Raw genomic sequence first — 17,469 nt, 5'->3', positions numbered from 1 at the left:
TGTATTCATAATACGTATTTTGTGTACTACCAAGTGTTTATACAACCACTTTTTATGGGTTCACAAAAATGATGTCATTGAGCCCTCGTGCATTGAATCAGCAAAGTGGGCAGAGAATTATATTACTCTTTCTTCAAAGGCAGGAAAAAATGCATAAAAATAGGAGAAAAAAGAGAGAAGACGATGATACAAAAATCATTAGGTTTCAATCATTTTAAAACTTACGAGAACTGTTGAATGTAGACGTGTGGCTTTAAATTGCTGATTAACGACCTGTTGTCATAAATACTCACCTGATAGTGTATCTTAAGTGATTGATACTCATATAAAATTGCATCTACATTGTATAAGCATGATTACATGGTGCATAAAAGAAGATGTTAGAGAGTTTCTGGCGAAATCTTCCCAGTGGGTAGCTAGCTGTACTAGGCATTTTAGATATGATGAACCCTATTTTAGTTACAGATGCAATTAAATTACTAATGTCATGTCACCTATGGAGAAAATAAATGTTTCGTAGATTTGCTATAATTATAGTGTCATCTGAACGTTTGTGCATAACTATGGGTACCATGAAAACCTCCAGATATTGCCAGAGTCTTGCCTTCAGAAAAAAATGATAATTAGTAATCCGCATGTGCTGATGACGTATACGTACGCGCAGTATGACCCATGTCTACCGAGATGACGTATACGTATGAGCAATATGACCCATGTCTACCAAGATAAACAGAAACCAACAATAGCAGGCAAAAATTAAGTAGACAACTACCAAGTGAACTGTGGTAAAAATGAATTGAATGATCTCGTTTTACATGTGTATTTTGCTCTCGACTTTCTTTTCTTATCTTGCTACATTTAACATCAACAATTAAGTTTAATTAAAACCCCACATCACCCACTTTATGCTGTTATCATGTAAATTCAGAAAGTTGTTGACCAACGTTTGATAACTGGACATCATTCTCATGATATATTCACTTGTAACGATCGTTGAGAGTGACTGTAGAATTACGGAACAGAAGCGTTATATTGTAGAAGAAAAATGTAGGGTGGATTCAGTCTTCGTTTCAAAATCTGTCTTTGTCGTTTGCAAATATTATAAGTGTATTATGACAATCGTGCAATTAAAACGTATGTGATGATTATTCACCAAAATGTGTTCATGGTGACATTTTATTGTTACTGGCAGGCGAGAGAGCATTGATTTGAATAGGACCCATTCATGCCTTTTGTAATTTCTGTGTTTGGAGGTCGTAAACAGAGGTAAAATGGCAGAAATGTTATCCGTAGGTTTGCTGAGGCTGTCTGTGCTATATGATTCTGTATTAGTCATGGTAGTAGTCACAGTCATAGTACTAAATACCAGAAGCATTATACGGCAGTGATAAGTAGTAGTAATATTAACACTAGCAGTTGCAGTAGCAGCAATAGTCATGGTCGTAATGTATAGTAATCGACAATAATGACGAGAAGCAATTGTTTATGACGTATACAGAATGTCAAAATGACAAAAAAGTTTTAAAAGTACATCAAAATGATGATGATGATAAATTGAGAGAAATGACTGCTTTAATTCACCACAAATCCCCTCATTATACTGGCCACATTTTTACAATTCTTACTCTGTTCATCCACATAATACATGCATGATTTTGAACACAAAATTTAATGTGTATACATTTAAATGTTGATATATATATACCTTCACACACACGTATTGATGTACAATATGTATATATAAGGTTATAAACAGAGCGAGGGAGAGAGAGAGTTTGTGTGAGTGTGTGTGTGTGTGTGTGTGTGTGTTTGCTTTGTTTATATTGTATCTCACTGGTAAATCATAATCATACAAACAATAAATTTCCATGGGAAATAAGCAGTCATGTACAAACTTGTAGAAACAACACGTTTACCATAATTTAAACCAGCAATCAAGTAAACCAGTCTAACACTTTCTTTAAAGAAAAGACACATGCTCAGATTTCAGCGGTATATTGTGTTATGAATATCAACAATTCCTTTTGATGAACAAGAGATAAATTTGTGCAAAATACAAAAATTCTCGAAAAGAATACTGCTTGTTGATCACTAGATGCCTTAAAGAAGAAATCCAGTCCAAATATAAGTTAGTCTGATAAAAACGAGTAAAATCCTACGAATTAAACGGTAAAAATTTGATTGAAATCGGATGAGAAATAAGGAAATAAGCTAACCAATGTCATACCCTCACAATTTTGCATTGATCGCGTACAAAAAATGACGAAAATTTAATTTTTCTGTTATTAAAATCTGAAACATGATGTCATTCCCCGTTGAATAACTTCGGGATAGTGATCGTTAGATACCGTATACGAGAATTTGAGCCTCGGGCATAATTGCATTTGAAAGAAAATTGGAAATTTCACAATTTTATGTACAAACTATACGGTTAGTTGTGAGGGAATGACATGCTCATTTTGCCATTTGCATATTCAGACTATTCAAGACGCGTTTCCCCCAAAAATAGCGAAACATCAAAATGTCATAACTTCCTTATTTTTCATCCGATTTCGATCAAAATTATACCATTGAACTCGTAATATTTTACTCTTTCTTATCAGACTAACTTATATTTGGACTTGATTTCCCCTGTAAGGAGAGAATGCGTTTGGCTTGGTAGAATTGCAGGCGGGTAATATTAAAAAAATAAACAAGAGATTTGGGTGATAAAAGGTTTAACGGTGCACAACGTATTCTTTCTTGGGTATGTATGTGTAGGGAGTGGGTAGGCCTTTTTAGGGTCACACAGCACTCTACATACCCAAGAAAGAATACGTGGTGTACCATTAAGCCTTCTACCACCCAACGATCTGCCGTCACGGAAGCCTTCAAAGATAAACTAGGGAAATATATATATATATATATATATATATATATATATATATATATATATATACGGATGGCATCATGCAATCCCACCGCGGACACAACGTGATTTATAGAATATGTGATGAATCTACATAGTAATGGAAGTGTCTGATATATTTTGAAAGAAATCACATTGCCTCGCGCCAAGTTTTCGCGGTCATCTGAAGTCGATATTCAACAGCAAAGCAATAACAATTCGCGCAGTAGAGCCTATCCACATCACCTACTCATAAAATGATTATTCAATAATAATAGAATCACTCTATTGATGCAATCTGAGTTTCATCAGCTGGGAGGCCATTTCAAAATGTAGATGCTGTTAAAGCAGTTCTTGCTGTTTTCTTCTTCTTCTTCTTCTTCTCCTCCTCCTTTTAGTAGAGTGGGTATAAGGTAAAAAAGACCCGTTCCCCGTGAACGAGCAAGACATAACCAGCTTTTATAATACAAAGATCCAATAAAGAATATGAGTAGCGTCAAATGATTAAATCATGTGTTTGTGTTTGTGTTATACAGAAGAATATTTTTCAAAGATTCATAAGTTATATTGAGGCTTTTATCCAGAAGCGTATTTTCTTTCCTTTTGTTATTTCTTATATTGGGAAGGGATTGAGAGAGAAGCTTCCCCTATAATAAACGATAATCCTTAGTAAGTAGATTATTATGAATTAGAAGAACATTTGATTCACGTTTTGATTGGTCAAAAGTTTCGTGGTAGTTGACAAAGTAATTTCTGCAAAGGGAGACTCAACACATCATCTTTCAAAGCCGTAATCGCATCTTCAGGTGAAGCAAACGCGAGGCGAACCCGTGTAATCATAGAAACCCCCCTACTCATAATGGACGTACCCGCACCGTCCGAGGGTTCTCTGCGGTCAAAGGGTACACATCGTACTATCAAGGGAGGCGAGCCACCTCATGCATTGTGTGCGTGAAAAGCGTCTGCTAGGCGATCAGTGTGCGCTGGTTATCGCACGATTAAATGCTAAATCCGTGGGATACTATGTACCGATTTCCCGAAGAAACCCGCTCCGTACGCGACGCGTTCATGAGCTAACCCTCGCTGTACAGATCGATCGCCAAGCCCTACCGAAATAGTGACATCGACAAATACTTTAAAAATAAAACACAGGTATAGATATTGGATAGATCCGAAGTCACTGTCACTATTCCCCAAGAGGGAAGACAACATTTGCTTGGAATATAGGCCTATAGGAAACAAAGTTTGGGTTGGTATTCCGCAACCGGCGGCATTACGTGTCATCCACGAGTGTGTCTGCTGTACTCAGCCGGCAGCCGGTGCGTGACAGTACGAGAGAAAACAGGGGCCGAAAACAGCATCGACTTCAAATCAGCTTTCTTGAGTCAAGTTAGCCAACACGAAGCAGTCGAAACAGTCCTCTACAAGATGGCAAGTTACCCGAGCTTCTTCGAGTCAGTCGGTGTCATGTGGGGAGACATAAACCTGGCAACCATGATTCTTGTCTCAACAGTCTTTGTCCTCAGCATTGCGTGGGTCTTTAAGAAACTGCTGTCCGGCGAAGCGAATGTAAGTAACCGTTGTTCCCTAACCCCCCTCCCCGGGCCGGGCGCTCCATTCCTTGCAGCTTTTTAGTATTCTTCCCTTGTATTTGACCGGTTTTATTGGGTGTGTGGAGTATGAGCAGAGGTAGGAAGGTGTAACTTTAGCTATTAAAAGTGTTTAGGATAGTTTCATTTCGAGACTCGCGGAACACAAATTTGAATCAAACTGCAGGTGCAGTACTACGGTACTCCAGTAGATACCACCTCAGCTGTTGTTCAACACAGCAGGGTGTACTGACACTCTGACAGTGAGACTGATAAAGCCCCATACAAATAAATCTAGAATTGAAATCATGAACAGTTTTTGTAGACAGAAAGATCTGTCTGTCCCGATCAGAGAGTTTTTATGTGTGTTTTTTTTTTTTTAATGTTATTTCCCAGTTGGGAGTGGATTCCGTGAAACCAGATGCACTCATGCAGTCTCCATGGAACATATCCTCGTCGACCAGATACAGACCAATCTTTTGAACAGTTTTGGGGTCTTCTTGCGGGAGAAGATCTATAAGTACATGCCCTAGACTATATTGTATTATCCTAACAAGTCAGTTTTTGACATCTGGAGAGAGGTAGCAGGCGAATGCTTCCCGTGATTGTTGCAATAGTATCATGTAATCACAGTTTTACCTACAATATGTACATGTAGACCCTGTTATGATTAAGTTTCACTGAATGCAAGATGTTCCAATGTGCAATGTGCATGTATACAGACTGTATAATCTATATCTTTTACTATTCCATCTCCAGCCGGCAGCACTTCCCCCTCGCATACCATCCAACATACCATTCCTTGGAAAGGCCATAGAGTTTAACAAGAGCCCCATTGAGTTCCTGGTCAACGCATATGAAACAGTAAGTTTTCACCAAGCCAGATCTAATATTTGAAATTTTTCTGATTATATCGATCATGATCATCATATGTATTTTTAAACAATGTTGATTCTGATCGGGGTGTAAGAATTAAGACAAAAGTATAAGATATGGTGCAGCCATACCGGTACATGTGGTCTATATGTAATAATTGAGAAGTGTGTTATTTGAAAATGAAATACGGTACAAAAAGAATGTATGATATTAATATTCTTATTCAAGTTCAAGTTCAAGTTGATTTATTTCACTTCCAACAAACAAATAATAAGAAATACAAAGAAACGCTCATATACACAGACGTCATGAAATCAGTACCAAAATGCGATGAACAGAATAACATTGTACAGTAAAAGAGATACCGGTAAATTATCAACAGAGATACAAATAACTGTTACGTCACTGTGGTAAATGCATAAACAATATTGCTGGAAATCGAGGGGACTGCTAAAAAGCAGAGCTTGTAGAATGCAGTCCCCTCATAGAGAAAAAAAAATGCAGATTAATCTGAATACGTATTACAATTAGTACAAGGAAGAATACATGTGACTATGCATCACAAAACCAACAAATTAATGACATTTTTGTGTTGAGTTGGTTTTGTTGCGACTGATTGACAAGTTGTCCTACATTGATTGACGTACCAAGCATTAAATTGATAAATTGTTTAGTAGTAGCCATAATAAAAATCATGGGTGCAGACATCTTGCTTTTCATGTAGACTCACTAAATATACTGAAGATATACAGTATGTTCACCTGTGTAGCTGCAATAACCATGCTGATTCAAAAATGCTATTCAGAAAGACAGTAAGAAAGTGAGAAAGAAGAGATAGCCAGGGATCGAGTTTGCTCCAGGGCAAACCAAGTGGTAAGTACCTGCCCTTTGTCTTCAAAAGTAGACATTCATATTGGTCATTTGGTTTGGGCATCACAGTGTTTCCATCACATAATGTTATAGTTCCATAGCAGATGTAAGTACCATTGTAAGAGATCACCTTGATATGAACGTACCTACATGATAGCAAACTCCCCCCCCCCCCTTCTTTATTTCTTTATGCCAGTACGGTGAAGTTGTGTCATTCACAATGGTGGGGAAGACGTTCACATACCTCCTGGGTTCCGAGGCCAGTGCCCTCCTCTTCAACAGCAAGAATGAGCAGCTGAATGCTGAAGAGGTGTACAGCAACCTGACGGTGCCTGTGTTTGGGAAGGGGGTGGCGTACGATGTGCCGAACCAGGTCAGTGCAGTGGTTCTTTCTTGTCAAATGTGTTAAGAACATCCCTCTTTTGGGGGACTGATGAGTATAGAGACATTCTGACACCCATCAAAAGTGGAAGGATGTGTGGTGTCTTTCATGTACCATGATGGAACAGATAGTAAAATATCACTGGCAAGTATGATCACAAGCTGAAGACAGCATGTTGATTAGAAACAACTAAATTCCTCTTATTCAACAGAGATACAGTGTATCAAAGATCTGTAACATGAAAGTCAGAGAAGTGAAAGATCAAACGGAATCAAATTTTCAAAGTAGACCTCAACTTCCCTTATCATCAGAGGGGTTTGCAATATAATTTTTGATTATCAATGTCCTGCCTTGAGCAATTAACATTTGAAAGTGCAGGTCAGGGACATTTCTGCAAAAACAAAACTCAAGCAGAAACCCTCCATGTCAGTGTATGTTAGGCCTTTGTGGGATGGTATGGGGAAAAATGACCTTCAGTACTCATATTGATGGTGGATAATCTAGTAAAGACATAACTCAATTGTCTGTACTGTGCAATGAAGGTGTTCTTGGAGCAAAAGAAGATACTGAAGACTGGTCTCAACATCCAACAGTTCAAGCGTCACATCCCAATGATTGAGGAAGAGACGAGGGAATACTTCAAGCGATGGGGTGACAGTGGAGAGAAAAGTAAGAAAGAAATGCCCCGTTTCTATGACAATCTCTTTTGTATTTGAATATTGACAAATTTATTATCATTCACTGGTAAGTAAAATAGAATATTCTTTCCTCTAGCCAATTGCAACACTGAAATACTGAATGAGATCACATGAATGCTCAGCGATCACCAACTCAGCTACTGATAATCAGAAAATCAGCATCTTGCTTCAAGTTGTCAATTCACATCTTTGAAGAAGTATGTCTGAACTGCAGTCATTGAAACTGTTGTCTCGAATTTTCTTTCTTGGTCGTGGTAAAATAATCTTGAACACACTTGTTTGTTGTTCGTTTGTTTGTTTCAGGGTTTTAGGATAATGAAAGTATAAAACTTTCTAAACTTGTAGTTTGAATCATGCGTTTGTTTTTCACATCTACCAGAATTTTTTAAAAGCATTTTTTCAATAGAAATGATGATTGTTGTACTTAATGTCAACATCTACTATTCAACAGCATGCATTTGCTATTTCTCTAGATCTCTTCGTTGCACTGTCTGAGCTGATCATCTTAACTGCCAGTAGATGTCTGCATGGTAAGAAAAAATCAGCTATTACAAAGTAAACACTCACTTTGACATTATATCAGGGCTCAACACTGACTTTCTTCACTGTTGGCCCATTTGGGTCACTGAAATCTTTAAATCAAAAAACCAAACCAAAAAAGAAATGTAGTGGCCCGAAATAACAGAAACATAATAATCCATTTTGAATCATAAGTTCCAGATTGGGCCACAAAAGATAGCTCTTGTGGAAATTTGGTGGCTCGGCATCAATCTTTAGTAGCCTCGGGCCACTGCTAGTGTGAGACCCTGTATATTATACCTATAATCTTTGACTGCTGTAGGTCTTTTTTCAAGTGGAAGTCGGACAGTCATTGCACTGTATGTAATCAGAGATTGTACAATTAGATGTGACCCTGCATCATAAAACCAACAAAATATCGCCAGGCACAGATATTTAGTCAAGGGAAGATTCTAAAAGAGCAGACTCTAAGCTTTAGAATGATACAGCAATAATTCAATAGAAATGGACTTTCCTAACCTATGTATCTAAATGATGGACAGAATGTACACTTTGGGCCAGTGTTTACTGAGAAAAGAGGCTCTGAAGTTTAGGGTCTATTCAAGCGCTTTTAATCTCACTAAGCTCTTCTCTGTGCAATGAATGGGACAAAAATCATGATGTAACTCTCCATAGCAACCACAAGGAATAGATTATTGAATCAAGTTGAAATTTTGCACACTCAAGAGGCACATTCTATTCATGACCCATATCAACTTTGAAAGTAGTAGCATCATCTTTTCAAAAGTTATTAAAGTTGAAAATGAAGAGTGTGTAAAGTTGCTTTCTTTCTTTCTTTCTTTTTTATACTAAAGAAATGATATGGGAACCTAGGACATCTTTGTGTAGTCGCACTATTCTTTAAAAAAAAAGGGGGGTGGTAACTTGTAGAAGATTTGCCAAAAGATCCACACAATTTCCCATTCGCTTTATGAGCCATACAGAGTTGCTCTTTCAGAATATGAAGAAAGCTAGAGACTGACAAGTTTGACTCCTCGCACATATTTTGAGTCGTAACATACAATCAGGGCATGCAACTTTTGGTTGGTTTATGCACGGTCACAAATAGAGCTCGTGAGCTGTGCACTTTCACAGCAGTGTTAACACATTGTTAGAGAAATTAAATAGCACTGCCGCTGTTTGAGTTTTTACAGTTATGTGGGATGGGGATCGAGGATTGTACAGGCATAGGTGATTTTTTTTGTATGCTATAGGAATGTGCATTATGAGTTTATACCTTGCATTACTCACTTCTGTAGAACACCATGGGAAAAAGGTTCTACATGTATTTATAGTATGTGACACATTCAGAGCAAAATAATGTACAAAGGACGATTGCTCTGGTAAAAGCTAATGACCTCACAGATCTGATGTTAAGAGTTTATCATATTGTTATCAACAGAAGACAATACACCGAGGAGACATTGAACTCCAAGGGTTATATCAAGTCAGTAGTAAATCTTAACTATTGGTGGCAGGGCACAATATTGTCGCAAGACAAACAGATGAATATTTGTTTTTGTGATAGTGCACCATTACAGAATGTTCACAGAGTGTGCAAACATGTAGTAGTGTTGCTTTTTTCTGGTCGAGTTCAGCTTGTGTCACTAGATAGCACATGTTTTACTGAGTGCCCTTGTCTTGTCTGCTTCCATCTCTGTACAAAGTCACAGCTCATTGAGAGTCTGATAATTGAATGGTAAATGTTTTCAAAGTATATTGTACCCATTGCCTATGGGAACTCAGCAAACTCTGAAGTGTAATAACATTTCAAACTCTTAGAGAGAACAGATCACTGTGTTTGAAACGTTATTAGAGTTTGTTCGTGTCTTTGTTTTGTTTTGATTCTTTTTCTTTTTTTTTTAAATATGTTTGAATTTTAAAAAATGTAAATTTAATTTTTGGATGGACATTCTCAATACCCACCGACCCCCCCCCCCCAAAAAAAAAGAAAATAGAGAAATGAAAATGAATAAATCTTCTACCCTCCCACACACTTTAAATTTCTCCCACTCTATCTGTCTGTCTCCCGCTTAAAATTTAACTTTCTCCCATCCAACTTTAGTTTTGTCATATATGTTTGAAAATAAGGCTAAAATACCACCAGAGAGCATCTGCTATATAACCCTAAAGCTTCAAGCACCCATGTAGGTGAATCCTGGACCCCAGCAGCAAGAGACATTGCACAAGAGATGTTCTCATGATCAGTCTCCAGTTTGCTTGGGGTCCAGGCAGGAGAATCTTCCATTTAAAGATAATATAAAGTTTTGGTACCTCAAAAGTTTCCCTGAGATTCCTTGTCTTAGTTTGTGTTTCAGGTTAAAGTACCTTTCATATAACTAACACTGTGAGACTTACTCGCCCCAAAGTGCTCTCATGTCTTAGTAATCATGCAATAATGGTTTCGTACCAGAGCAGAGCGGGCTCTGAAAAATTCGAACGAGCCGTTAGTTTGACTCGACGCGGTACATGTACCGCGATAATCAATGTACACGTATTGTACGAAACCATTATTGCACGATTACTAAGACATGAGAGCACTTTGGGGCGAGTAAGTCTCACAGTGTTAGTTATATGAAAGGTACTTTAACCTGAAACACAAACTAAGACAAGGAAACTCAGGGAAACTTTTGAGGTACCAAAACTTTATATTATCTTTAAGAGATGCTGAGGATTGGAATCTCTGAACAAACACTCTATCTGAGGTGTTTTTGTTATAATGTGTTTCAGGCAAGGAGATCCGTAGCACTCTAAATGAGGAGGTTGCCCAGCTGTATGCAGACCTGGACGGGGGCTTCACCCACCTGGCCTGGCTGGCTCCCAGCTGGATCCCCTTCCCAAGCTTCATCAAGCGGGACCGTGCCCACAAGAAGATCAAGGAGATATTCTACAAGGTTAGCTCATAAGGCTTCAGGCACAATGCATCTTATGTAGATTGCTTGTTGTATGACATGGTCGAGTTGCTTGTGTATGGTATGTTGTGGGTCGCGCAGGTAGTTGCTTTAGGCCTGTATTAAGATTGACAGGCAGAGATAGAAATGAAGTCTGCATATTTTCTCTTTTCATCATGGAAGTTGGATACTGTAACACAAATATAATTTCAGTGTTGTTTATCAAATCTTATGCGAATTTGCTAGAGTATTGATGATATTTTGTCAGTCTGGCTGTGATTCATAAATGAAAATTTAACCAATCGCCTAATTCTTATAATTTCATAAAAACAGCTGGACACAAGAATTTCATGAATTTGAACCATTGCATAATTGTCTTGCGAGTCCTGATTGATGAAACGTAGTCCCTGTAGAATATTTGATGGCATACTGTATCGTGTCATTGTAAATGAAATGGGAACCAAATTTGAGGCAGTGTCCATCTTCCATGTGCAAACAGATATTTTCATGCCTCATACATACTTGTCATGAAATATTGGAATTGTAAAATGGTGAAAGGGAATAAAGTGTTGAACTTCCAACATTGCAATATCAGTTTATAAAAGTAGTCAAACTCTTCCAGTTGCTTTTCTTAACCTGTAGAGGATGGACTGATTTTGGTACAACATGCATTTCCTACAGACACATGTCCGAGTATACTCGGGACTCATCATCAACGGATTAACAGTGAACAAATGTAACAACCCTGACGCCTTCCTGGGCCATACCCAAGGCTTGCCCAACCTGGCAACAACAAACACACAAAAAATTGTTTCAAGTAGTACAAGTAGCAAGTGTAACAAGGTAAACAGGAACAAAGTAATCACTCACTTTTTTTTTTCATGTGCGTTAGATAGCATAAATGCTTGTGATATGGATTGATTGTGATATTTTTTCTTTTGAATTGGCCACCTCCTAGGCAATTGCAAAGCGACGTGAGACAGGCGTTGAGGACGACATGTTGCAGACGCTGATCGACTCACGCTACAAGTCAGGGCGCCCTCTATCCGATGAGGAGATAGCTGGGATGTGCATTGGCCTTCTTCTGGCTGGCCAGCATACATCCTCCACAACCAGTGCCTGGCTGGGCTTCTTTGTGGCCCAGAACAAAGAACTACAGGTTGGTACATTGGTCCCCCATCCCCAAACACACACACACACACACACACACACACACACACACACACACACACACACACACACACACACACACACACGCATACACACACACACACACACACACTAGTTGGCTGTGGTAGATTTGCATTCACTGTGTTATTTGTGTGTCATTCATTTTTGCCCAAAGTTTGTATTGACTGTATTCACCCAATGTTAGGTTGTAGTCATTAACTCTTAATGTGTCCCGTTTTCATGCCCAACTCATTCGACGGCATGCCAGCTTCACATATTCTACTCAAACGTACATACCCGCCTAGAACGATTGGTACGTAAATCGCCAAATGCTGCAGTACAGTGAAAGCTTTACTTGGGATTCCATTCATGTCACGTTGTATGTCAAAATTTTAAAAACAGAATGTTTTCCCAAAGCATGACTACATTGCTGGTTCAGAATAATGTGGCACACAGGGGCTTTACACCATGACACAAAAAGAGCTAATTAGATATTACACACTCATTGTTATGAGGGATTACAAGTGAAACCATGGAGGCATTGGTTAAGACTTATTAAGACCTCTGAAACTCTCTTGCAAATAACTTTAGCGAAAAGATGAGGGGGAAAAAAACAAAACAAAACATATATTTCTGTTCCAGAGCTTCGAAGAAAAATATATCCCATTGAAACAGAAAATTGAAGGGGTCGGTGAAATATAGTGCTAACCCACACAATACTCATTTTGAGATAATCGCTGTTGAATGTTTTGAAAGTCCATACATTGTACATTATATAACATGAATGGATGCATTTTCTACCATCTTATTGGTTGAATTCAAATATCATATTTTCACGGAGGTTAGAGTGAAGGATAAGGATTATAAAAATGCATGTAACTCAATTTTGACAGAAGTGTGGGTTAGCACTATATTGGACCCACCCCTTCAATTATCTGCAAATGTATTATGTGTAGTGCATGACCTGGATGTGACAGTAACCAAGATTACACAGGTGTGGAGGCATTCATCCCAGTGTATGGGAATCCAATTTGGAATGTAGTACTTACCAAAATCCAACACATCAGCACTTCGATCATTGAAGTGTTTATCTCCAAAGGAATTCTCATTACTTCCGTTTCCATAGATGCTTGTGATGTGTGTGTGTCAGGGTTTTTACTTTCGTTGAAAAATTTTATGGCTATTGATGTCAGGTCTGTTTTTTTTGCAACTTACATGTATTATCATGTCGTGGGTACCTTTCATGACACTGTCATTTCATACTTCATCTTTCCCCATCTCACAGAAGCGTTGTATTGCTGAGCAGGAGAAAATCCTTGGGGACAATGCAGCATCTATGACATATGAGCAGGTCAGTCAGAATTATGTGTGTACTCTTATTGTGTTCAGACCTTTTTACCAGTCTAGTTTTTAGAAGAGAACAAATCTACCTACTCAAGCAAAGGAAAGCATATGACACAAATGCTGCTTATGGTATTTGCCATTTACATTGACATTGATGTTGGTATAATTCAGAATATAGCATCCAAGCAGAACATGTTAATTTCATTCCAAAGGACAATGCCCCAACTTTTGGCTGAACTGTCACTTCCTTTTGCCGAAACTCATGATTTTGTGTTTCCAGCAAATGAAAGCTTGCATTATTTTATTCTTGCAGCCCTTGCTAGTTTGAAGTGGTCAAGTACAGAATGAGTTGCCATATCCTGCATTTTGATACAAATTGTAAAGACAGTCATTATTTGAGGGAAAAATTAAAATTACTTTCACAATGCAATGACTATCAGCCCGCCATACTCAAAGTCATGATATAATGATTTCAATTCAGTTCAATTCAGTAGTTTATTCATTTCCATCTAAGAAAAAAAAAAACATGATTCAAAGCAGTACAAGTTGTCAATTTGACTTTCATTCATCTATAATGTTAAGGTCACTGTTGTTGTCATTATAGATATGAATGTCATTCATGTCTATAATGTTAAGAGCGCTGTTGTTGTTGGGTACAGTAAAGCCTGACTTGCAAATAGTTGTGTCCTCATTTTGTCTTTGTTTTTGTTAATGATATTCAGATTAAGGACATGCAACTCTTGGATAACTGTGTGAAGGAGACCTTGAGGCTCCGCCCACCAATTATGACCATGATGCGAGTAGCCAAGTCTCCACTGGTGAGTACAGAGACAATTTCATTGTGAAAAACATACGATGATAATAATTACAGCGTTGTCTCTACTCCACTTATCCACTTGCTTGTCGCATGAAGGACAATCATACAACTTGTATCATACATAAAACTGAATTACCATGTTTTTGAGGATTCAAATAAAGTGTAGTAATCAGAACTCTCCTAGCTTGGCGTTGTGGTGTGCGCCTGTAATCCAGCTACTTTGGAGGCAAGTGCGAGGATATGGCTTAGTCAGTAGCGCATCTACCTTCATATCCAAGAGTACCGGGTTCGATTCCCGAGTCTCGCTGAGCAATGTCGTGTAGAAGCATTCTGTCCCCTCTAGTAAGAGGCAAAACACTCTGTCCCTCAGATAAGACATGATATTGGAGGTCCTGTGCGTGTATTAGCCACGACACACACACATAAAAGATCCCACTTAATTCTTTAATCGCAAAGAGCAGGGTGCCAACCCGATGAAGTGGTCCACCTACCCACCCACACAAGGAAATAGGTGAATGATGCCGACCCTTGTGGTTCGTCCCAGGTGACTAGCAGTAGTCAGCAAACGGGATCAACCAGGCACACAATACCATACTCTCGAATGAATGAAGAACTCTCCTAGGTATTGTGTAAAACACACTGCTGCGAAAAAAAAGGATAACACACTATCCTTATTACATGTGTACCTCCTTGCTATTTTAATTTTTACTCATTTCTCGCCTCTGTGTTGTAAAAATTCAATGAAAGAACAGTTTGCTTTATAATTAGTGTTAAAGATTTCAGATTGCTGCTGGCACAGCAGCTTTTTCATTCTTTTGCATATAAAATTGCATCCATGACATGAGATATGCAAATGGAAGCATTTTCAATTGTGAAGCCATTCATCAAATGGATGTCAGGGTCCCTTTCATACATTCCATAATTACTTGCAGTTACACCATAGCACTTTTGAGTCTGTTGGGTTGTCATTCATTGCATGATTATTCAATTATTATATAAATTGCATATGGGCATGCACTTATGTGATACTGTTCTGTTGATTTGAGGTATATATGTCTTAAAGCTGTGATGCATTCTGAAATGGCGAGTACTGTAAAAGTGGTTTCTTTCGCGGTGGTTTTATTTTCGCGCTTTTCGCGCATTGATGTTGAACCGCGAATTTAACATCATGCGAAGATGTTTTGAACTCGTCGGTTGTTACAATGCTATCATTACCGACCGCGAATTTAAACACACGCGAAAAAGTCGTCACCGATGGAAACCGCGAAAGTTTCTGTACGCGAAAGAAACCACTTTTACAGTATTTGTAATTCCTAAAAACTCTTGCTTTTTCAGTTACCATGCATTGAAGGGTTTCTGTTTTTTGTGATGAATCATGTTATTGTCTACTGACTTATTTATCGTCATTATTATTTTTTTAATTATTATATTTTTTTTACTTTCTCATTTCTGCGCAGACCTATAAAGGTCTGACCATTCCTGCCGGTCATCAAGTGTGTGTTTCTCCAACGGTCAACCAGCGTCTGAAGGACCACTGGATGCCAGATCCCTTGGACTTCAATCCTGATAGGTCAGTTGCAAAGAAATCATTCATGACCATGCATTTCCAACTTTAGACTAGTTACAGCACTCAACCTGTGCCTAAACCAAGGTCACTAGTGTTATTCTATGTACATGACTATAAAACTGGCTTTATTTCATGAGTGCAAATTTGTTGATTTTGGATTTTAATTTTCAACTGAGCCAAAGTTCCAGCTACTGGAATCTTGTATGTATTTTGAATACATGCATTTTTTTTTTTCTCTTCAAAATCGCTTGTTCATTGAAGTAAGAGAAGTGTCGAATAAAGTCCATTATAACTGTAACTACTGTGAGGTGCCATATACTAACTGAAATTTACTAAAGCTTTATGTCTTCTTTTTTTTTGCCTCTTCAAACAATTGGGTTTTTTTGTCTCTTGGTTTTTGGGTGCATATTCTTTGCTGCACTTTACATGAAAAGAATGTATATATCACTTTTAAAGAAATGTGTGAGGTGTTTTCTTTTGTATATTCTTGGCATGCTCTTTTGCAATACATGTCATAATCAAAGCCTGTGAAATTTGAATATTGAGAAATTTGTGTCGACTGAGACATGTTAGGATGATGCTTTTACTTTCTGATCTAAAGTAAGATTTAAAGAACTAGTACTGAAACCACTTGTGAAATAATCAATTTGTCAAGCTCCCTCATGTTTTTTAGTAGCAGTCATGGCATCCGTCATTGTGTACTGTGATGGTGAAAGGAGTAGATTGTCATACCTTTTAGATCGTCAGAGGATGCTATGAAGGGACTGATGACTTACCATTTATCTGATTAGGAGTTACTAGGAGTTAAATCTTATGACTTACCCTCAAAATGAGTACTTTTATTTGTTTTGCGTAAATAGATTGATATTTATGCACATTCAGTCACATATCTGGGACAGAAGTGTCACACATAGGTCAACAATTTATTTTGCATTTCAGTTGTAACATTGATATATACTGCCTCACCAACTGATTGATTGTTCATTCCATTTTCTTCGTTCAGGTTTCTGGATGATAACAAGTCCAACAGTGAGAAGTTTGCCTACGTTCCCTTTGGGGCGGGGCGGCACAGGTGCATCGGCGAGAACTTTGCCTACGTCCAGATCAAGACGATCTGGTCTGTCCTGCTGCGCATGTACGAGTTGGAGCTCGTCGACGGCCACTTCCCAGAGATCAACTACAACACGATGATCCACACACCCCTCAACCCCGTCATCCGGTACCGACGAAGGACGGAGGCATCATCATGATGGTGTCAATCTCGAGTTGCCCCGCCTGGTTCCTCTCTCCATTTATTCCACAGTCCTACAGACATTCAGCAACTTGTACTGTAATGTATTTGGATGCATGCCTCAACAAAGGCTGTCTTATGCTTGTTGTGAGTGCCTCTGTTTTAGGCAGGGGCTATTAACCCATTGAGGACGGGCTGATTTTGCTACAACACTCATTTCCCATAGACACCTGCCTGAGTATACTCGGGACCCGTCCTCAATGGATTAAAGTTGTGTACAACTGAGTTTGTTGTTGTGGCTGTCTATATTTATCATGTGAGTCACAGTTTTCTTGACAATAAATTATGCCATATGTGTATATGTTGTGCAGTGGCAGAAAATGTGACCACCAGAGGTAACTTGTCTACGTATGTTAAATGTAAAGGTCTTTGCTTGGCCAATCATATTAGTTTGATGCATAAAGTTTTGCTCTTTTTCTTTTTTTGTGTACATGATGTTAAATCAAGGGACTGCTCATAACATATCCTGTCCTTACGGGGCATAATCATGCTTCATAGTTGCTGAACTTTGCCATCATTAATGCTGTGA

General features: G+C 38.3%; 1 protein-coding gene across 1 annotated transcript; it reads left to right on the top strand.

Moving 5' to 3' along the window:
* Positions 1-4,252: 4,252 nt before the first annotated feature.
* Positions 4,253-17,167, top strand: LOC139730211 (lanosterol 14-alpha demethylase-like). The gene is made up of 11 exons (XM_071641108.1): positions 4,253-4,456; positions 5,236-5,340; positions 6,419-6,595; positions 7,147-7,273; positions 7,776-7,832; positions 10,591-10,754; positions 11,710-11,910; positions 13,207-13,272; positions 13,988-14,083; positions 15,540-15,652; positions 16,653-17,167. The coding sequence occupies exons 1-11, from the start codon at positions 4,316-4,318 to the stop codon at positions 16,897-16,899; spliced, it is 1,494 nt and encodes a 497-aa protein (XP_071497209.1). The 5' UTR covers positions 4,253-4,315; the 3' UTR covers positions 16,900-17,167.
* The last annotated feature ends 302 nt before the right edge of the window (positions 17,168-17,469 follow it).

The sequence above is a fragment of the Diadema antillarum genome, unplaced genomic scaffold (genome assembly GCF_040938485.1).
Source record: "Diadema antillarum isolate AM-2024a unplaced genomic scaffold, OU_Dant_1.0 seq00000298_RagTag, whole genome shotgun sequence".
Taxonomy (NCBI): Eukaryota; Metazoa; Echinodermata; class Echinoidea; order Diadematoida; family Diadematidae; genus Diadema; species Diadema antillarum.
The sequence above is the reverse complement of the archived record's forward strand: the minus strand, read 5'-3'. Positions and strand labels throughout refer to the sequence as shown.